The 22,424-nt window shown below is 41.6% G+C and overlaps 1 protein-coding gene across 5 annotated transcripts; it reads right to left on the reverse strand.

Moving 5' to 3' along the window:
- Positions 1 to 132: 132 nt before the first annotated feature.
- Positions 133 to 21,778, reverse strand: ap3d1 (adaptor related protein complex 3 subunit delta 1). 5 transcript variants are annotated; one of them, XM_088312629.1, is made up of 35 exons: positions 21,390 to 21,778; positions 18,765 to 18,860; positions 17,842 to 17,922; positions 17,673 to 17,753; positions 16,944 to 17,051; positions 16,472 to 16,601; positions 16,179 to 16,318; positions 15,396 to 15,469; positions 15,231 to 15,280; positions 15,048 to 15,097; positions 14,791 to 14,839; positions 13,119 to 13,264; positions 12,288 to 12,436; positions 11,943 to 12,173; positions 11,559 to 11,790; positions 11,285 to 11,430; positions 11,046 to 11,187; positions 10,836 to 10,907; positions 10,641 to 10,716; positions 9,965 to 10,161; positions 9,534 to 9,607; positions 9,252 to 9,275; positions 8,453 to 8,612; positions 8,213 to 8,356; positions 7,837 to 7,890; positions 6,982 to 7,089; positions 6,718 to 6,867; positions 6,334 to 6,381; positions 6,186 to 6,206; positions 5,252 to 5,441; positions 4,673 to 4,761; positions 4,480 to 4,565; positions 4,171 to 4,292; positions 3,526 to 3,605; positions 133 to 3,019 (listed from the first exon to the last, which is right to left on the reverse strand). In XM_088312629.1, exons 1-35 carry the CDS (start codon positions 21,483 to 21,485, stop codon positions 2,924 to 2,926), a joined length of 3,792 nt encoding a protein of 1,263 aa, XP_088168755.1. In that variant the 5' UTR covers positions 21,486 to 21,778; the 3' UTR covers positions 133 to 2,923. The 5 variants fall into 5 exon arrangements, with proteins under 5 accessions (XP_088168755.1, XP_088168757.1, XP_088168759.1 ...); XM_088312631.1 differs by lacking the exon at positions 9,252 to 9,275 and having other exon boundaries at positions 21,390 to 21,752; XM_088312633.1 differs by lacking the exon at positions 7,837 to 7,890 and having other exon boundaries at positions 21,390 to 21,752.
- Positions 21,779 to 22,424: the final 646 nt, after the last annotated feature.

Raw genomic sequence — 22,424 nt, forward strand, 5'->3', positions numbered from 1 at the left:
ACAATAACAACAAATATATAAAAGACAAACATTACATTATTATTATTAAAAACAAGACGAACATTTACAAATTTGATTATAAAAAACACATTAAAAAAATCTGGAAAGTGCTTAGACAAAAAACATACACTGTAGCATCTTATAGTTTTTATTTTCACTTTTTAAGTAGGGTCATCTTCAGGGAATGAAGCTCATTCGCATCCCCCGTTGAAAACATGACATTGTACAGCTGGAGAGCATGGAGAAACAAGATGATGACAGTACCTTTGGAAATCTGGCGTGGCGAATAGACTTTCAATATCACGAGCCAAGAATGTTAAAAAAAACAACACTATGGCCGAACCGAGAGAGAATTAAGAAGGGTCGTCCCTCTGTGCTGCCCCGTTCTTCACTGGGACCCCTCAATGCCCTCAGCATCCGGATTTCTATTCAACACCAATTCTTCCCACCTGCGTATTAATAATTTAAATCATTCAACGCAATCAAATTTACTCCCCTCCAAAACTTCGAATGCATAAAAACTCCATCATTGCTTAGATGCATAAAAACATGTCCATCATGGTCCAAGTATACTTCATAAAAAAAACTATATAAAGAAAACAAAAGGAAAAAACGGAATGACAATTCAGATGAAAATGTCCATGGAAGAAAAAAGGATAAAAAAAGTGTACATTCCTAAATCATGCAATATACAAATTGTAATGCAATAATATCGTGATGCAAAATATGTGACATTCAAAGGAGAAAAACTCCACTGCTAAGTCATTGTCGGGAACTGGTAAACATTTCTTATTTCCTATGGACATTCCTGCAACTGACAGCAGACCACACATGGAGTCAGACTTGTGAGGGAACGAAACAGACAGACGGTAACGGTTAGTCTTGAGCTTGCTACTTCAGAGATTTAGGTAGAGGGCGCGTTGGCCTGCCGGGATGCAAATGGAAAAATGACACTAACTTGGTAAAATCATTTTACTAAAATGATGGATCGTGGATGCCTCTGTTGAGACACATTGGCCACCATAGGGACCTCAAACGTGTCTCCGGTGTTCTCTTGCCCATTCGTGGCTTGCTACTCGGAAATGTTATTTTCAGCCTGTTCTTTGCTGGGAAACATTTAGTTATTTCTAAAAATCACCCATTTTGAACAGTCAAAATCCCATTTTATAGAAACGTCATCTTGATGCCAAACATTGAAGTGAAATGAAAGAGACGAAGTTATGCGACATGTCAAGAGCGAAGTTTTCGCCTGGGTTGTTGCCGGAAGTTACTGAGCGTTTTTTTTTTTGCTGCAAGTACGTGTACATGTGCACTCCGAATGCTAATGCCGTAAAATGAGTTTGAAAATATATAATGTTTCAGGAGATCATAGTTTATGGTTCATATACACTTTGAGCTATTCACAAAGAAATTTGGGGGCGCATTAATCAGAGTTTGGTGTATTACTCGACCTAAAATGTCGTACATATTTCCACCCAAAATAGGCCAGAGACCTTTAATCACTCAACTGCAGATGGTTGCAAGTGAAACTGGACTTTAAAACTCAATTATGGACAAATGCAGACAAGTGGGATGACACACAACAACAACGTAGAAGAACAACTCGTGATCCATACACGATCGTTTATGGGCGTCACTATGTGCTGCTGTTTTGGTTAGCGATGAATCTTAATTGGCTCAGCAGTCAATTTCATGAATCTGAGTCCGACCAGTGAATTTGTCAGCCAGAATCAATTATGAATACCGAGACGCGGCATCCACACCACTTTTGTGTTGAATTGTGGCCCGCATCTAATTATCTGAATGCGGGTATCCGCAACGGCTGAGTGTGTCACGCTTCTAGAAGTTCTGTGTAAAAGGCACAGGCGAATACATGCCTACTGCAAAGCTTAAGACGTCACCTCCATAAAGTAAAGACCAGCTGGGAGTTTAAAATGTGCTGCTGTTTTGGTTAGCAACACAGCTCAAATGGGCTTTGGAATTAATTGCCTGCGTGGGAACAACAGCATCTACAAAGTAAGACAGAACCCGTTTTTTTTTTTTTTTTATTTTCCTGATGGGAAAAGGGAGGCATTTATTTGCATGTCACACATGGTCACCTTTTGAGGAAATATGGTAATCCATCGCAACAGCGATGCAACTAAACAAATTTGCGCGTCTGTTCCGGTGACTGGTGGTGCTTGTGTTCAAGTGAGTCTCCATTTTGGTCCGTTGGGGATAAGCAGGCGAATCAAGAGGGATTAGATGATCCCAAGACTCATAACTGCTTTATGCACTACTCACAAGAAGTTTTGAGAAAGTCATTTAGGGTCATCCAGAAACTTTTTGTGAGTGGCGGAAATCGCTTCAACGTCTGATCTGATCCTCCGGGTCAGAAGAGACCAGGTAGGGAGTACGAGTCCCTTCTTTTTTTTTTTAATTTTGAGAAAGAGACAGTCACTTGATTCCAAGGCTGAAACAGCAGTCGGATGTTTACACACGCGCACAAACACACAGAAGGCGCAAACAGGCGTTCAGACAAAAAAAAAAAAAAATACACATCAATGACAATAATTCCAAAACAGTAAAAACGCAATTCAACCATCAACAGCAAAAGTCCAGTTGTCAACATTACGCCACATGACTGTCAGATTGACAGCGAAGGGGAGGAGGAGGAGGAAGCCGAGAAGGAGGGACATCCAAGAGCTCAGGAGAGAGGAAATTGAAAAGTGGGTAACAGGAGAAGACGGTGCGAGTACGCTGCGAGTCTGTAAAACGACATCAAGTGAGTTTGCTCAAAAGTGTAGCGGACAGAAGAGCAAAGAAGAGGAGGAGGGCGGATAAATAAATAGGGCAACGGCGGGAAGTGCCGGCCGCAGTGTTTTTAATGTGATCATGATGTGTTTTAGTGAGGATGGAGGAGGTTGGGCTGCCCGGGACACGATCAGCACTGAGAGAAGGTTTGTTTGATCTCATCCAGCAAGTTCCCAAGCAGTGCGGGTTCATCACATTTGGCGTCGATGGACACCGTCTGGTCGGACTGCGAGACAAGGAGGGTCAAGGTGTCACTCATCAACACTCACCCGTTTGGAGTAACCCTTGACTCATTTAATACCATCCGAGTAAAAAAAAAAATTAAATAAAAATAAAATAAAAAGGATATTTGACGTCTTTAGCCGTCAATGGCAGTAAATGCGTTAAAATATCCTGGTTGGATTTTCTGTGACTCAGTTTTTGATTTTGTGGCTTTGTGGCCGTGTTAAATGAAATTTGGCAAATTCACTCTTGGATGAACATTTATATTCTTTAAAATGGCCGAACAAGGCAAAGCTACACGTAAGCCATTTGCTCCTTTGGACCACAAATGTATCGCCAAAATACTATTTTGATGTTGCCGAATGTTGTGCGTGTTATCCTATTTCAACGTATATTCCAGGCTGATGTACTTAAGGAAATATCAACAAAATATTTCCATTGCAAATTTCTTCCAGAGTGGCTATTGAAAGGAACAAGAGGGCTAAGTAAGAACATTTGGGATTCACTCACGGTTTTGACGAGCAGACAAACATGATGACCCTGGATAGACCTGCTATACATGGAGGCACAGGAATCGACCCTCTCCACAACTAGATGAAAACAACAAATCATTCGTATCATCAAACAGCATATGATAATCAAGTACACTTCACGGGCATGAAAGTTCAATTAATGCTCCATTGAGAGTGAAATAAATATCTTCAAATTATCATGGATTGTTTTCCCCGCACAGAAGTATACAGGCAGGCTCAAATGACATTTAGCATATCCATGAATTACTCTGATCATGATTGACTGCGGCTGGTCAACGCTTCTTTTTACCAGAATAAAAACTAATTTGTTTGCAATCACTCGTTGCGTTGACCAATATTCACATTTCTAAGCAACTGCACATTCCAAATTCAACAATTCAAACAATCATTCTTATTAAAAGTCAAAAATGTCATTTATGCCCCTGATGGGCACGTGAATTTCAGACCACAACTTTATACTTAACTTCTAGCATGTGCGTAAGTAAATATGCACTGGGGATTTTATTTAACTTCGAAAGTATGTGACATTTTTTTTAATTATTGATATTTATATGATGATATTTATTATTCTTATGATTGATTATTGATCATATGAAATGGCTCAAGTTGTGCATGCGCGTACCGGAGAAGTGGTGATGGAAGCAGATCTTGGCCAGAAGGTGGTGGAAGGGCATGTTGACGCCTTCCAGTTTGATCGCGCTGCCCTTCAGGTCCCCAGATTCCAACAGCTTTGCGAATGCGTCGCTAGCCAAAGCAACAACCACAAAACAATAAATTCTCGCTTGAACAAAGTTATACACGCGAGCCACAAAATGTTCACTCTTGTTCTTCATAGTTATTATTTTTAAATGGCCATAAATGGACAAAGATGAAAAAAAAATGACATTGTGATTATGATTGCTTCCCTACACAGATGGTAACGTGTCCTCACCTGTAGCATGGAGTGGTGATTAGGTAGGAGGTACAAGTAAAGTGCAGTTTGAAGTCCAGTTTCTCATGGGTTGAGGAGTCTTCATTCTGAGCCAGGGAAAAAACATTTTTATTGTACATCACTCCGTTTGGCAGATACATTCCCTCGTTTTAGGAGGTGCTGCAATTTAACAATATGGTGTTGGTTTTCTAACCTTGACAATGAAAGTGAGCGTTCCCTTCAGTTTCTGTGGCATCACGATGCTTTGCACGGTGAACACAAAGCGAGCTTCATTGGACACCCCTGAGTTCCGAGAGACTTGCTTGTTAGTTTCAGTATGACATCTTAAATTTAAAACAATTTAAACCCCTGCTTGGAAGCACATTTGCTTTTTAAAACGGTTAAAAAAAAAAAAAACAACAACACCAAAACTGGTAAGTTTGTTGAACCATTAACAATACAATAGTGTCAATTTGTCAAAAATTCGACCAAATTCAGACTGTGCAACTAAACAATTTGACAAAGAAAATGAACATCTTTGAATAACCAACTGTCCAATTTAAAAAAGAGGGCTAAATTAATGCAACTAATATTACAATGTTGTTGTTAATATAAATGCTTGGTAAGCCAGAATAAAGAATAGACTGGGCCGTAGTTACAATGACCCAAAAAAAAAAAAAAAAACTGTTTCCGGAAAAGCCGCAAAACCTTTGATAATTTGATACTTGTTGATTCAATAAAATCTGACGGTTTGCATTTTAAGCAGGAAATTGCATTGCAGAGAGCAACTGACCAGGCGGGAGCTGAAAGGGGACGCTGAGAGCGTCGTGTGCACCGGCCCCCTCCGGCCTCTGCAGCTTGGAGTTGAGAGAGTCCAGCACGTTGAACTCCATGGATTTCAGGAAGCTATCGCATTTGTTCTCGAAGATGACTGACACCACCACCTGGCTGCCATCTTGCAGGTTTCCCTGGATGTCATACACCTGAGTGGAAGAAGAGACGGAACACGTGAGATTCCGGTTGACTTAGCGGAGGAAAATCAATAAGAAAAGAAGTTACACAGTTTAACCTTCAAAGTTAACCACCAAAGATGAAAATTTTTTTTTAGAGTCAACCTGGAAACGTCTTTAAATCATTTCCTACATTTTCACGGAAAAATATGCCTGTGGCAAAAAAAAAAAAATATATATATATATATATTTTCGTGGCAAAATACCATGACAAATTTTGCAGAGGGGCCACATGAAAAGCTGGAACGCATGCCGAGGGCCAAGCTAAAATGTTTTTTTAAATGAAAAATAATATTGACTTGTTCAAAAAAAAAAAAATGCCACCTGTGTAAATATGGTATATATTTTTAGAATTAGGAAATATCCATTTTAAACAATTATTTACGCTTATACTGTATCAAAATATATCAATGAGAGGGAAGTAACAGAACAAATGATAATACTCCCAATATGTGCAGCATATGAAAGTGGACTGTGATCAACCTTGGAGGTTCCACTGTATAATTTGTCGCACACAGCATCAACCACACACGGCTCTTTGCGCGAAAGCAATACGAGAACAAGGCAGCATGGACAGAAAGAATCTGCGAAAAGGGAGCAGCTCGGTGGCACGGGGAGGCCAATCGATGCAGGGGAAAAAAACAAACAAAACACACAAACACATCTCGGGCGGCAGTTGTAAAAAGGTTCTGCCCGTCACAGAACTTTGACGAGTACCTGATCGGCATCTTCCATCATCTTAAAAGAGAGGGAGATTTGACAATGAGACTTGTTTTGTCTCATAAGACTCGATCACTCATTTCATCGGACATGCTGCACAACGTTTATCCCCGACTCGGAAGTATCTCGATTGCGGGTTACTCACCATTTTGATGTAAGTGTTCTCTGCGAGGAGGCAGTAATTGGACATGGGCTGAAATGAAAGACCAGTTCAGGTTAGGATTGAGAATTCTTTCTCAATCACTGCAGGCACTTAAACCTAAACAGATCAGAAGTCGCACTTGCAAGTTTTGGGCAGGCGCCCAACAAGCATCGACTACGTGATTTTCAGATTTGTGATTCAAGCGCCAGACAACTTCCCAGTTGGAAATGATGAGAATTTCTTACCGTAATATTTTCTTTACAGGCCGAAAAATACGGTAATTCAAATCGTCTGTTTGTTCCGCAAAAAAATAAATCCAAATCTAGAATGTAGGTGCTGCTGCAGGTGAACGTGGGATAACTAACACGCCATGTGTGCAGTAAATACCGGGAGAGGTTCTTCCTCCTCCACGGTCCCGTTCTGCACGGCGCCCTCGCCAACTCCATCACTGTGGTGGTGATGATGCTTCTTTTTCTTTTTCTTGTCCTTCTCTTCCTTCTCCTTTTTCTGCTTCTTCTTCTTGTGTTTGGATGACTTCTTAATACAGAGAAGAAACGAGAGAAAGAGTAATAAACGGCCACAACAGCCGACTTTCTCCTTTTTTTTTTTTTTTCTTTCTGGGAACTGATGACATCATAGGTGGTGACTCACAGACTCCTCCGTCTCCACGTCCTTGGGCTCGTCGGGGTCAGAGTTTGGCGTCGTGCCACATGCCGCCTCTGGCACGGAGGCTGCTTCTGCTGCTACCTTTGCCGCTTCCTGTAAACACACACAAACATCTGAAAAGTTAGTGAGTTGATTCATAGCAAAGAGAGGGAACAGCCACAATGAGTTGGGAGACCAAACCACAAGAAAAGCCAAAGCGAACAAACAAGAAACAGCAGAAGTCAAGAGTGGATATCTGCTAATGTGCACTGGTTGTCCATTTCTCTTCAGAAAAAAAACGGATTGGCCAACTCGAGTTTAGTTGTCAGACATCTTTAAGATGGCACTGCTGGCAACAGAATTAAAAAAACAACAAAAAAAAAAACAGCCTTCGTTTGATGTGACCCGCCCCCAACACTTATAATTACATTAGTGGCCCAAGAAAAAGATGAAAAATAATGCAATAACGCAGCGGAAAAGGAAGAAAGGAACTGACTCCAGGCCAGATTCCTGTTGAACTTTAAACGACGATATCCGCGCTCTTATCGCAGTCAGCAGGTAGCAATGGCAACATCCACAAACACGTGAAGAACCACTTTCACGGAGCAAAAGGAAACAGAGAAACATGACAACGAACAGTACAGTCACTCATGCTCACAAACAGGAAGGCTGGAAAATAAGAAGAGGAATGTGTTGTGCAACCTGTGAAAGAGAGAGGAAGCCGACGGGTAAATGATGAGAAGACTCGTTTAAAAAAAAAAAAAAAAAAAAAAAAAAAAGAAGACATATTCCAGAGTTATGGGAAGGGTAGACAAGTACAAAACAGCGATGAGGGGGAAGACAAGAGGGGTGCGACTCAACCTGGGCGTGAGAGGGCACTGGAGCATTTGAGAGCCAGAAATCCAGATCTGAAACCTAGAAGAGCAAGGGAGGGAGAGGAGGGCGAGGAGGTGAGAGGGAGGGAGGGCCAAACGCACTCGGCAGGTTACTACGACTGATCGACATAAAAGGATACAGAAAGGATGCACTATTCTTTTCCTACATGCAAAGGAAACTACACTCTGATTTTCTGAGCGCACTGAAATTTGACAGGACTGAATAATCACGCTAATTCCAAAAATAATCACATCATAGATTTATAGAGAGCCTTGAAAGGGACACGAGGACATTTGCAAAATGTAAAATAAACACAGTTGCAATGTAAAAAGTCCAACTTTGTTCCCCAAAAATGACATACCTCAGCCGTTGTGGAAGTGGACGGCGCCACCGCCTCACTGGGTCCTTCTGATTGGACGACAGGCTCATCTGACTGATTCCCGAGAAGATCCACCCCCTTTTCTTCATGTTTGTGTTTTTTTTTCTTTTTCTCTTCTTTGCTCTTCTGCCAAAAGGAAATAAAAGACATGTATCCGTTTTTTTTTTTTTTTTTTAGAGGAGTACCGGTTGTGCGCGCTCATCGTGTAAAAGCAAATCTCACCTTCCTATCCCTGTCTTTATCTTTCTTCTTCTCCTTCTTCTCTTTGCTGCTCCTCTTCTTGGCTTCCTGCGAGGTGCTTTCGGCATCTCCGTCCGGGCTTTTCAGAACTTCTGTCGGACGGTGAGACCTGACTGGTAGCTTCTCGCTGTCTGCAAGAGGCCTGGATAGAACAATACAATACGTTACATTCTTCTGTGAGTGTTGCAAGACTACGAAACCACAATCCATGAGTGTAAAGGACAGATTTAGTCTGAAGGTGACCATGTTTCTGTTTAAATATCAGAATTAGATTTTTCTTGAAGCTAAAAGCTTCCACTATTGAATATGCACATGCACATGTTATCGCCACCAAGGGAAAGCTCACTCATCGACAAGACTAGTGAGAGTTGGGCCGCGTTTGAAATCTATTGAGCGCTCTCTGAAAAACTAGGGCAGTTTCCTACAGGCACAATCAGGCAGATTATTTTTGATGCAATTAAACCAAAACCAAAGCCTGAGAACGTCAGCAGCATCCAGTTAGTCATTTGATGTGCAGTATTCTTTTAAAGGGGAATTTTCGAGGAAATCTCCATTGTGGGAAGGTCTCCGACGTGATGCTGATTTTACCAGGCTTGATAAGGGCACGCTGAATATCATACCAGGCCAAATGCTACATTCAGTCAATATAGGAAAAAAAAATGCTGACCACTCAAAGTCATTTCGAAAAGCTATGTTAGCAAGCCAGCTAATTGGAAAGACAGCGAAAGGGAGAAAAGATGCAATCGGAGCGGCGGGGTCACATGGCTGAGGTGCTACTCACCTGCGCCCAGCCATTTCCACCAAGCTGCCCGCAAAAAGTAGGCAGTAATGGGGTGTGTGTATGCATAGAAGAGAGGAAGCAAAAAGCCATAAGAGTCAATGTGGAGGGGGGGGCGGGGGCGGAAAGGCCACGTCACATCGGCAGTGTTGCCGTGGCCAGGAAGCCCAAGACACACACACAAAAAAAAAAAAAACTTTGGATTTCTTAGAACAATTTCATACACAACTGAAGAAATACAATTCAGTGAAGCTATCTTTAGCCTGAGCAAGGACAAAGACTCACTTGTCCAGGTCGATGTCGAGGGCTTTGTGAGGGTCATTGGGATCTTTGTCATCCTCATCACTGGGTAAGGCATTCTGGAGGCAGATCAATCAAAACGAGAGGGATTCACAAAAGGAGCCCAGTGGAGGGCAATATAATAAATAATAATAATGAAGAAGCCATTTATAAAAATGCTTGAAACGTTGGATTTCAAAGTATGTGTTTCGAAGCGTAAAATATTTGGCATAGGAGGCCTCGCATCAACTGCACTGAGGAAATACATAAGACAGCATTTGATGATGATAAACTTTTGAAAAGTTTATTAAGAAGTGACTGTCTTAAAATTTTGATGAAACAGACAAGAAATGAAAAAGAAAAGGAGACAATCTGAAAGTCGTCATGGCTACCATTGGAAGGAAATCCAGCACAAGATCAAAAGGCGACATTATCACCTCTGGCATCTCCTCGGTGACGATGTCGACCATGTGCGCCGGTGTGATGTCCTCCTCGCTCTCCGGACCCGAGTTGTGTTTCTTCCCTCGCCCGCTGCGCTTCTCTTTCTTTTTCTTCTTCTCCTTTTTCTTGTCAGCTCTCGCCTTCTGCCGACGCTCCTCCTCCAGCTTTACGTACTGGTCGGACATAGGCAGGCCTGAGGGAGAGGAGGCGAATGTAAGTTTTTTTTTACATTTTTATTTCATTTTTCATTATAGTTTTTTTTATTTCATATTGACTTTTGCTTTTCCAATTTCGTTCGTTTTAATTCATTTTCAGAGCATTTTTTTTATATATAATTTTGAAAATGCTTCATTTTCATTTCTTTTTTGTTGTTCTTACTAGTTTTAGTATTAGTTTTAATTTTTCAAATATATGGAGTATTTGTCCAATGCAAGATAATAAATTAAACGGTCACTAAGTATTGTGTAATAAAGTAAACTACAATTCTTAAACGACTGTATGACCTTCCTTTTGCTTATTTGGAAATGAAAACATTTAAAACGAACCCCGAAAGCTCATGTATGATATTAATTGATAAAAGATTAAAAAGGACATTTTCTCAATAATTAGTTCTATACATGCACATCTCGAGGCAAGAAATGTTCATTTTGAATAAAGAGAAGGGCATCCCACCTGGTACTTTAAGAGGCACACTCAGATCAATCTGAACGACTGGGATGTGCTCCACGCCGGGGGTGTCCTGGTACACCTGGAAGGAAAACGACAATTTTGGGACATATGTTAACTACTTGAAGACATTTCAATTTAATAATTCAACGAGTACAAAGAGATATTGAAACAACAAAGTGACTACAAAAAAAAAAAGACCTTTTGAGAGGATGGCGAGGCCTTGATGTAAAAAGGGTTGTTGGCTTGCTCTTGTTTCCTGGCTTCTCTTCTCTGTGCAGGAAAAAAAAAGTCACATATACTTTGGTTATTTTATTAAGCTACCTGAGAAAGCCACTTAAGCGACAAACACATTGTGCTGGTAAAAGGTCTAGAAAACTGAGGCGCTTATTGAATAGTCGACGGTCGCACCCTTGCTAGCTCCTTCTCGTCCACCTCTGTGTGTCTCGGCCGGGAATGTTTGGGTTCCTCCTTTGTAAAAATAGCCTTGGGTTGCTCGTCTTCGGACTCGCTCTCAGATGGAGGCTCGTTGATCCAGGCGTCCAGGTCCAGACTAAACACACCCATGTAAAAAAACAAAAAACAAAAAGACACTCACGACACTACTACTCAAACAGCCTGGTCTCGTGTGACTGCACGCTGACACTCACCCCTCAGGGACAGGCACTTTCTTCTGTGCCTTGGGGGCGACAGGATTGAGTTCTCCGGCAAACAGTGCAATCACTTCCTCTGAAACCTCTACTTCCTTCTGCTGAAGTTTCTGGATATATTTTACCAGCTGTAGGATGCAAGATGCCTGCCGAATGTAGGTAGCGTAGGGGAAGCATTTTTTTATTTATATATTTATTTTTCGAATCAGAAATGTCAGAAGCAGGTTGATATATGAGTAACTCAATACGAGAGGCATTTCTACCATCATCTTACCCTCTCCTGCACTTCCAGGTTGGCGCTCTGGACAAAAAGCGGCAGGCGGTCGATCATTAACTGGCTGGTTTCTTGCGCAGTTGTGCCATCTGTGTTGTTCTTTTGGCTCTGCATCACGGTGGCAAACAGCTTGGCGGCGTTCTGCACGTACACGGCCTGGATGTGGCCCGGCAGCGTGGCCACCTTTGGCCGCAGCATGGCTTCTAGCGTCTGCAACGGGTTCTCCAGATGTCTAAAGAGGATGACTCAAGTTAGTGTTTGAAATACCAATTTGTCACGTAAGAGTATGAGGAGCTAAGATGGAGCAGATATACAACTTTCACTATGCACCGGTGTGGAAAACATATCATAATTAACGTATGAAAAAAAGAGAAGGCGACATACTCCGAGAACTCGCCGCAGATCCAGGCTGCCGCATACAAAACTTCACAGATGCCATTTCTCTGCATGTTCCCGGTCAAAAGGTGAGCGTTGTCCAGCAGGGTGGCCATCTGAGCCACGGCGAAAACCCGGATGGCCTTCACCCGGATGGCAACATCTAGCATCTGAGAGGCGATGAGGTGGCCGTGCCTCGTACCCTCTAACCGGGTCAGCTCTACAAGGATACTGATGTACCTGTAAAGCAAGCATGTGAGAAAAATATTTTAAAAATAATAATAAATAAGCCAAATAAAAATATATCCTGAAAAAAATAAAAAGGTGTAGGTGACGGCGCGGAGGCAAACGGACCACTCAAAGTTGGTGATGTACTGGTAGTTGCTCTGGCTACAGATGTCAATGATCTTGGTGAGCAGTTCATCCCTGTACGTGGTGCCCTCCGCTTTGTCCACATGTAGCATCAGTTTCTTCACAATTTCCATTAAGTTCTTTTTGGAGACCTGCAGAGGAAGACAGCTTAGTATTACACGAGAGAAACGAAGTCCGTCCATCCATTTGATTTAATAGCCTAACGCACCACACATGAGGGAAGTAATTCGACTTCACTTAATTGGTCTGAATATGATTATATATTCATCACAAATAACATGGCATTGTTCACCCTTTAATGCTACAAGCATTTATTGATTGGCGTAACAATTAAATGCTCTTCCACTTAATGGAAGAAGGTATTAAAAAAAAAAAATGTGCACCCCCCCTTTCGCCATTCATACAACAGAATTCAAGCTTTGCGTTTAACTAAACATGCCCAGATTTCACAGAGACAATCAGTGTGTGACGAAATTGAGACGAGGTCATCATGTTTTAAATAACTAACATGACAACATGAACACATGTAGACAGACAAATCCAATACAGGCATACTTTATCCTCTATACTCGGTCACACATAAGAGGGTGCGCAACGCGGGGCTGGAACGGATTAACAGCATTTCCATTCACTTCAATGGCTTAAGATGATTTGAAGTGTTTTGAGTTACAAGTTAAACTCATAAGTCAATGCACCACTGTATTTGACGATTATTTATTGGCGTACTATGAAAAAACAAATGGCACCTTGGGATACACTGCACAGTAATCGTCACTAAACGAAAACAACACAACCTTGAAAGGGAACAAATACCATGCCATAGAGTAGATCCAAAGCTCTGAGACGAATGGACTCATCCTTGTCATCAAGACACTGCAGGATGAGATCCTTGTGGCTCTGCACGGACTTAGGGTGGGTCTTCAGGATTTTGGACATTGCCAAAAGGCCCAGATACTTCACTGAAGGAACATATTCACGCACACACTTGCTGAGTAGACTTAGAGACAGAATACTATCACGCCATGTTGAGAAATGTACCACTATCGACGTCTGAGTGATTCAAATGCTCATATTGCATTTATATATTTAACAGTTAGCTGTAGCGGAGTTCATCCATGTGATAGTTAGTTAGATCATTAAAACACAAAGAGCCATGGAAAAGACAAACAAACACAGGACAAAACACACATTGGCCATGTGAAACCTGCCGAGTCAGCAAAATTGTGGCGCTCTTGCTATCCGAGACAAAAGCTTCCCACATTAAATCAATAAGAGTGGCGGTGACTTCAGCTGCGGTGAATACATTGCAACCATCATGAGCGTGGCGCATCCACAAACCCAATTTAGCCAGGGACTTACTTGTTTACAGATTTTCACTATGAGTGTTCGGACCACTGTATAAATGCTCGGACAATTTTTCAAACATCAAATTAAAGGTTGGGAAACTCTTTTCAAGACTAGAAGGCCGTCTCAAAGATTGATCACTAGAATGTTTGCCTATGTGGCCTTATTCCTGTTCATGGTATTCCTGTAATTTGGGAAAGAGATCACTCGTTTTCATGTTGTTGAATTTTTAGCTAGGCGCGGATAAATAACACCTTCAAGTACAGTTTCACAATCTACTCTATCACACCAGGGGTTCTGGGCTGGACCGACTGGACATTTGATCCCAGTAGTTACACCCTCTGAAATGAGATTTCTGATGTACTGGACCATATTTCCGCAAATAGTCACGTGGAGAGCTCTTCATTGATGCCAACAATGTTGGAACAATTTTAATACACGAAGGACTGGTCATCACCAGCCAATAGCAGCGAACAAATAGACAATGACTCAGTCACATTCACGCATATCGGCAAATTAGAGCCTTCAGTTTTGGTTGGCAAAAGAGTTCAAATAGACTCTGTGGGCGTGAAATTGAGGGAGGCATTTATTTCTCTGAACTGCAAGACGCATCCTGGTACTCATGAGAGGACTTGTACTTGGAGGAAATATGGTACAAGAAGCAACAAATTGGTAGGGTAAACATAACCACGGTCCACCAATGTTACGACTGGTGAGTGCCAAAAATGAGAAGTTCTTTTTGAAGACAACTCAGTGGTTAGTGAGGCCCGACCGGTGCAGCCCACACCGACAGTTGACAATCTACTCTAGAGACAACTAGCTATGAGTGGGGGGGGGGGGGGGGGGGGGGGGTCAGTCCAGATAACTCGAATGGATCCTCAGTGTGAGGAAAGGATTTTATGTAATCCTATGACGACTGTAAATAAGCCCTTTTTTCTGAGGGCTTCAAGTGATTCAACTGGAAAAGAGAAAAAGCTTATGCAGCTCGAGTTATCGAGATTCTGGTGGGAGCTCTGTGGAATCGCTAAAAGGTTGGTGGCGGGGGGGGGGGGGGGGGGGGGGGGCTGGACTTGTGGTCCAGAGTGAGAAACACGCAGACAATGAGAAAATGACACACTGCAGGCATTGACAGAGGGCTCACAGTTCTGGTCAGAGTCTTCAATCAGGATTCTCAATTTCTGGACACAGAGCTGGAAGACAGAGAGAACGTGTGAGGCCAAAATAGGGACGTGTTGTCAAAATTAACGTGAAAAACTGAACAGATTTGATTTCAACTGTGACTCAGGAAAGGGAGGGGGAAAAAAAGGAAACAGTAAAAAGCATGCGCTGTGGATGACTGGAGTGGAAAGAGAAACGGAAGAACAAGTGCGCAGGCAGGGATGGACCGGAGAAGTGTACCTGGATACTAGCACTGTGGTTGGGCATCCCAGACGACAAGGAAATTAACACTGCGAAAGAGAAGAGAGCGGCAATCACATTTTCCACAGAAAGACTGCTAAAAAAAAAAAAGCATCATTTCTTTCTTTTTTATTATAATTTTTTTAATTATACAACCGCATTTAGGATATGTTAAGTACTAACCTGCAATAACCGTGTTCACACACTCGTACAGCAAAGACATGGCAGATGTACTGCAAATTGGAGCGAGGGAAAGAGAGAGCAAGATAAGAGCACGGATTATAAATATGTGAGTGACCATTTGAGGCGAATTTACAATTGAAGTGGGACGATTTTTGTTGAGCTCACCTGTGAATTAGGTTTGTGAGAGGTTCAATCAACTTTTTTCCCAAGCGGGGCTCCAGAGGAGTGAGCGCACCGAACTGTAAAAACAGAGCCAATGTCACAAGTGCAGGCAAAGCCAAGAAATGCATTAAGTCACAAGTCAAGTTTTTCCCAAAAAATAAAAATAATATTTAAAGCGAGTTGACAAGAGAAGTTTTCTCAAAGTACTTAAATTAGGGAGCAAACATTCCTCACACATTAAGAGGCCAACTGAACCCCACATGAGCAATCACTAGGCACTTTTTTTTTCTGTAAATACTGCTATTTGTTTGTAACCATGTACAAATTGTTAGTTAATTAAAATGTGTTTATTCAATTTATTTGTTTATTCAGACAGAAAACAATTGGTCAAGGGAGTTATTACAAATAATTAATTCCACGGATGGACGTACGTGTAGATGTTTATTTACTTTTTTAAATAATTACTTTTCTAATTAGAATGATAGCAACACGAGAATGAATTCATTTTATTATTAAAATAAACTACTTTATATAATTTTTTTAACCTAAATCTATAAATGACTCCGTTTTAAAATTCTAATGTGGAACTTGAGAACAAACGTTTTCCCATGATTGGGTCCAATTATTCCTAAGAATCAAATGATATCCTTGCCGATTGCAAAGGAAGCAGGAACAACAGCAATCGGTTCTATTCGTCATAAATTGTTGGCAACTTGGCCCTTCTGTTATGTCGCTGTCGCTTCAGCGCAGTCAGCGAATTTTTTGTGTGTGTGTCTGTTGACTCACCAGCTTAATAATCTTAATAAGAACCCAGTTGTTAGTGGAGGAGGTCATGAGTTTGAAGAAGAGTGGTGCCAGAGACAGGTAATTTTTGGGATTCCTGCGGGCCAGCTCACAGATCACGTTGACCGCGGCCGACTGCACGCCTAGAGTTGGGGACAAGCGCACGTTTAGGCTTATCGCAATCGGTGATCGACACTCCTTTCACGTCACACCAAAAGATTAACACCATGGAATGACTTTTTTTTTCTCGCTCTAGGTTCTTCATGACGATGCGGGAACCTCGAATGTGGCCGTACCTGGATCTGGGTCTTCAAGTTTCTCTTTGAGCCTGGGGAAAGCAGGACGGAGGGACTCTGGGTACTTGAGAAACACCTTGTACATGATTAGCACGGCTTTCTTCCTGATGTAGGGTTTCGTGTGAGACATCTGGAGCAGACAAAATGATGGCAACATGGAAAATAAGTTACACTTCCACTGCCGGGGTGTGCAGATGGTGTCGGCGATGTAAATAATATATCAAGGTATGACATTTAAACAAGAGGAACGCACCACAGACAAGCGCACACAGTAGGAATGGTCCTTAATTTGGGTAAATAAAATGAAACGACCACAAGTAATGTTGCGGTAAATTGTAGTAATATTCATCAATTGTAACATGCGAGTGTAAATTCTTGAGCAATCAAGAGAGACCGTCGGGTGTTTGGCTTCACCTTAAATAAGCAAATGAAAGCGCGCTGAAATGGACCACAGTACGGAATGGCTGCTCACCAGTGTCATGATGTCGTTGGCCAGGTCTCGAGCTAGGTCCGGGGTGACGAAGCAAGACAGGCCCGTGAGGGCAACGCCAGTGTCATACTGGTTCGGACTGCTGAGATCCTGCATCGGACGAGAGCCATACTGTTGATCAGTGCTTCTCGAATCAGAGAGCCGCGAGTTGCAACTTGAGGGTCGGCAAGCAATGAAGTGCATCCGATATATGGGAACCAAAATACAAATAACGACAATATGAAAGTGAAGCGGCTAAAAGTATGGTGACTTGCGATTGTAATTTAGCAGACAGACACACAGATGTTTATTTTAAACATCAACCTAATTTGCATTTTTGTTCATGATGCGGATGAAACTGTGAAAAAAAGTCTCTCCGTGAATTTGTGTCAGTTCCTATGGAAATTGTTTCAACTGTATTTTTGTGGTGTAATTAATATTGGCTTGCGTTTATTCAGATGAAAACAAGCAGTCATGTGACCGCTGCGTGACCTGCATTCAGGTACACTTTGTGAATGAAAGTGACTGTGTTCATTTCGGGTGAGAAGAATTTACATTTGTACGAGAACGCTCAAGTTAATTCACACCATACGATCACAGTTGTTTTTGCACCACATGTATTGATTTTGTTGGTGTTATGCTGTATGGCATGTTTAAAAAAATGTGAAAACTATAAGTACTTAAAGTCTTTTTTACAAGACAATCACGGAAGCAGCGCAGCCGCTTGCTTACCTTTCGGATCTGATTAGTGGTCAGCATGATGACATCAGTGCTCTCGTGAAAGCACTGCGAGGCCGCCAAGTAGCCGATCCTCTGCGAGGGAGCGGAATAAAAATGATACATTTCGCCGACGAGTCAGAACAGGGCGCTCATCATCGCAACAGGCATGCCGCCGCTTTACCTTGTAAGTAAACTTGGAGGAGCTCATGACTTCCACGATGTTGAACGCGGCCCAGCTGACGTCATAGCCCAGCATCTGAAGCTGTTTCACAGAAAAGAGAGGTTATGACTAAATAATAATGACCATCACAGAGGTTATACAAGCAGGAACAATGGGAAAAAAAAAAGGAATTTGCAGCATTTTGCAGTGTTCCATTTACTAGAAGACTTTTTCTTTGCTGTTTGTGTTTGTCACATGAAAATACATCGGTATTATTTCAATTTTATGTACGTTATTATGGAAAGAACACATATTGTCAAAAAAATAACACTAAAAGCAACTAAAATAACCACGTTTCATAAATAATAATAATAAAAAAAAATTAAAAAAGGACAATTGTATAGAAGGAATTGAACCGGGTAAACAAACTCATGGGTTCAAAACTATTCAAATTTCCCCAAAACAATACTTTTATCAGTTAAAATACATACAAAATTATCGCTTCTTAAATTGCATAATATTAAAATATGACATGTTATTATTTATTAATTATTTATTATTACATTATTAAATAAATCAAAACGAAATCTTTAGTCTCCACATCTGCAGTGACATAAAAAAAAAAAGCGGAAATAAAGATGGAACCTCGTGAAACCCGGTTCAATAGCAAACTGATTTTATTTCTTTATTTAAATATTGCTTTGGTTGACAAATTTTGCTCCGTGACATCCCAAAGATGCTCATTTTCCTTGCTTTCACACAAACAGCTTAATAGCTGTGATCTAAAAAAAAAAAAATCATGATGTCAACCGTACTTGGAGGGTAAAAGTAAAACGTCAGAAAATCTAAATTCAACAATATTATATAATTATCCAATAAATAACCGATACCTGGGAAATCGACTTCCCACCTGTGGTCGTGACACTTGATCCAAGTGTACTTACGTAGGTGAGCTTGCACACGGCATTGGCTTTGACGGCGATGTTGTCTTGCTTGAGCTCCTGCTTGATCTCGTCAATGCAAGTGGAGATGTACTTGGCCTGGGGCAGCCAAAAGGGCAGGCGGGACAAGCAGACACCAGATCAGATTAGGCAGAATGATACAGTATATGCCACAGGGCAACCAGAGCAAAGCAGCCCACAATTTGGATGCCGCGTTTCCTATCCAATGGCACGACAATCACAATAAAGGGCATTCGGATTCAAATTCGGTACAAATGACATTTATAGGAAACTGGACCATATTTAATGTTAATTAATTCTAGACTAGTATCATGTTTGCACAAATATCGCTGAATCAATTAAACTATTTATGTTCCGACAGTCTTCTGTCCAATAAAACATGCACTGAAGAGGGGGGGGGGGGGGGGAAGCCCAAGCGAAAGCAACCAATAACGAACACTTAAAGTTCCGAAGAGAGAGAGAATGGGTGCTGGTCATGTGTGTGCAGTCATGAGACAGCACAGTGACAGGGGGGAGGTGTGCGTGTGTGTGTGTGTGAGTGAGTGTGATTTCAACACACACACACACACACACACACATCACCATCAGCAGACCCACACCATGCTTCCACGTCACGCACCGTCAATGGTCGATTCAGAACCAATTGAAATAAGCAAAATAGCTGACACGGCAGCAGCGGACGTCACACTTGAGCCAACTAGAACGACGTTGTTCAATTTTCTGAGAATTTGCAAGAAGGGAGTGAATGAACAAAGCAAAAAAAAAAAAGATCATTTTAATTGCGTATTTGTGACACAAATGTGAGCTGCTCGCCAAGGCCATATAGCAAAGCTGCACATTCAAGTGTGAGATTTCACGGAACAAAGCTGCATCCTGCAATCTGCTAACGAGATGAAGTGAGCGCCACTGACGGGCTTGATACGTATAATAGTTTGTCAGGCTCTGGCATTTGATTTTTCCGCAGAAAATGGTCAACACAAATCCTATCCTGCCCTTTGACGCGACCTCAAACGGAGGAGTTTCTGTCAATAATCCCATTGTCACCGCCTCAGACGCTGACGTTGTGCACGATGAAATGTCTATGAAACTGATAGCGAAGGCAGTTCAAAGCATCGTCTAAATGTCAACATTTTGGAGGTTCCCCGACTACATCGGTGTCACACTCCAGTACTTGAGGGCCGGTGTTTTGACATATATGCCTTGCTATATGAGGAACTCTGAGATGCCTTCACACATATACGCAAACATGAATAATTTAACAATATGTTCCCCGTTGGCCGGGCAACCATCACCTTATCTGAGCCTGCAAGGTTGGGTTACTATTGACAAAAAAAAAAAACTAAGACAAGCACCAGCCGCATCGTCAAGCGCCGGTGAGCCGACACAATACGGCAAAGATAGTCGCTTCTCTTCAGACAAACAAGGACAGCTTGTGCAAAAAGTGTGAGATTCTGAAAACACTGCGAATTTCACACCCGGCCCAAAGCTGGATGAGTGTGCACACCAGCTTGTTGGAATCCAAAGTTGGCAAGGTCAAACGGAGTAAATATGACAGGCAAATATGAGAGTCTTGTCAACGCCGGTTTTTAATAGAATTAGCTTCTGATAATGATGTTATATCGCCGCTAGTCTTCAAATATTCAAACCATTCGGATCACGGGACTGGTATAAAGTGAAGCTCCATCCTTGTCATTAAAAGGTCGTGTCCAACAATGTGCGGGCAACAACTGTGTGATAACAGGAACTTCATTCATATCACAACTAGCACCAACAGTATGAGACTGTTGTAAAGTTGTCGTAGTACGGCATTCAGCGGTCATTGATAAAGAAAAAAAATAAAAGTTAGGTGAACAATGAACTGTGCTGAAAAGTCTTTAGTCATTTATTTATTGCAAATAATATATCTTTGTTCAACTATCTATGCTAGCAACATAAAGTAACAAGCGGGAAGGTAAGCAGCATCCTGAGCTGCAAAAAAAAAAGACAGGCTATTAATTTAGTATGGGAACAATATTGACTTTTTACATTGTTTATATTGGGTGGTGTGCATGTGCAGAGAGAGACTCTTCCAAATGTAAACTATGATGTGCCTTGGTTGTAAAACACTGATTTAGGGAACTTGTCGTCCACAGTCAGACATTAAAACGATTCGTGTGCTACGAACTAAAAAAATACGAACAGCAAAATGTAAAATTATAAGTATTGGTCCAAAACCAAATAGTAGACGAATGCTAAATGATTCGATTCAGTCAACATTATTATGGATCTTCGAGCTAACTTTACGGCTATAGTCATTAAGATTTTACGAGTTTTTTTTAAATAAATTTTAAAAAAACTCCCTTGTGGTGAAAGTTACGTGTTGCTAAATATTTCCATTCTTATTCGTCAATTATTCAGCGTGAAGCAGAAGGTCTTGTTTGGGGGACAGAGACGAGCTAAGCGGCTAACATGACAGCTAGCAGTGACGCTAGCATTTTAGCCAGGCTTCGTTAATGTTAATTCAGCTGACACGAGTCGCCAAACATAACGGTCATTCAGGCAAGAGTAGGAGGGGGATGACGTGACAAATGTAACGCAGGTCACTTTTTTTTGTTTCATTTCTGTTACCTCGTCATCCTTGTGGTTCCTGATGCCACGTACTAAATCCTGAAGGTTTTTGTCGAACATCCGATCGATGCTCCCTTTGACAATCTTCAAAGCCATGCTCGGTGGTTGGCGGCGGTGTCACTGGTACCGGTGGGTGTCGACCGAGCCTGGAGACGGTGTCTCATCCACCCGGGGGTTGCTGCTGATGCTGCTGCTGCTGTCGGGGTTGTGACCGTGAGCCCCGGGGTGCGGGGGCCCGAGGAAAGCTGCTGGAAGGCCGGAGAGAGAAGAAGCGTCCTGGGCTTCTGCGTGTGAACAGACGCCTGGCTGGCAGTGGCTCAATGGAGGAAATGGCTGACAAAATGGCGTCCGCAAGTCAGCTGACTGGAGTATAATGCGAGATGTGGGAATTAAAGGTCCACGCACACACTCAGTCAATATCGATCACGAACAGGGGTGGGCAAACTTTTGTGGTCAAGGGGTCCACGTTTTATTTTTAACATAAACGTGCATTTGGATATATATTTCATTTTAATACGCTGTTAAGATTGTAAAATAATACAAAAATAGTAAGTAGTGCTCACCAACTCCGGTCCTCGAGGACGCCAATATTGCATGTTTTCGATGTTCCCCTCCTCTAGCAACTGATTCATATCTTCAGCTCATCAGCAGGCTCTTTGATAATGATCCCGATCATTTGAATCAGGTGTGTTGGCAGTGGGAGGGAAACATTTTAAGACATGCAGGATAGGCGCCCTCAAGGACTGGAGTTGGTGAACCCCAAATTTAAAAATGTCTATTTTAGTAATATTTTAGAATTTTGTGAACCAATTATTTCATACATAAATATTAAATTGTTTACTTTGTGTATTTTATGTAGGTTTATTTGAATAATGTGCTTTGATTTTATTTTTTAATGAATCCAATTAAAAAAAATGCAATTTCATTTAATTAATAGGTTTACATAAAGTACTTAATTTTAAAAACAGAAATCATGCTCATATGTATTTTACCTACTGAATGATGTATACATTTTTACTCGTTTTTATTGATGAT

The sequence above is a fragment of the Idiotropiscis lumnitzeri genome, chromosome 13 (assembly GCF_059441095.1).
Source record: "Idiotropiscis lumnitzeri isolate Australia: NSW breed Sydney's pygmy pipehorse chromosome 13, RoL_Ilum_1.0, whole genome shotgun sequence".
In the NCBI taxonomy this organism is placed as follows: Eukaryota; Metazoa; Chordata; class Actinopteri; order Syngnathiformes; family Syngnathidae; genus Idiotropiscis; species Idiotropiscis lumnitzeri.

Coding starts and splice junctions, on each gene's coding strand:
- ap3d1 (XM_088312629.1), bottom strand. CDS start 21,485: ATGGCTTTGAAGATTGTCAAAGGGAGCATCGATCGGATGTTCGACAAA. Junction 15,098..15,230: donor TGTGAACACGGTTATTGCAG/GTTAGTACTTAA, acceptor TCTCTTTCGCAG/TGTTAATTTCCTTGTCGTCT. Junction 4,566..4,672: donor CGCTCACTTTCATTGTCAAG/GTTAGAAAACCA, acceptor TCCCTGGCTCAG/AATGAAGACTCCTCAACCCA.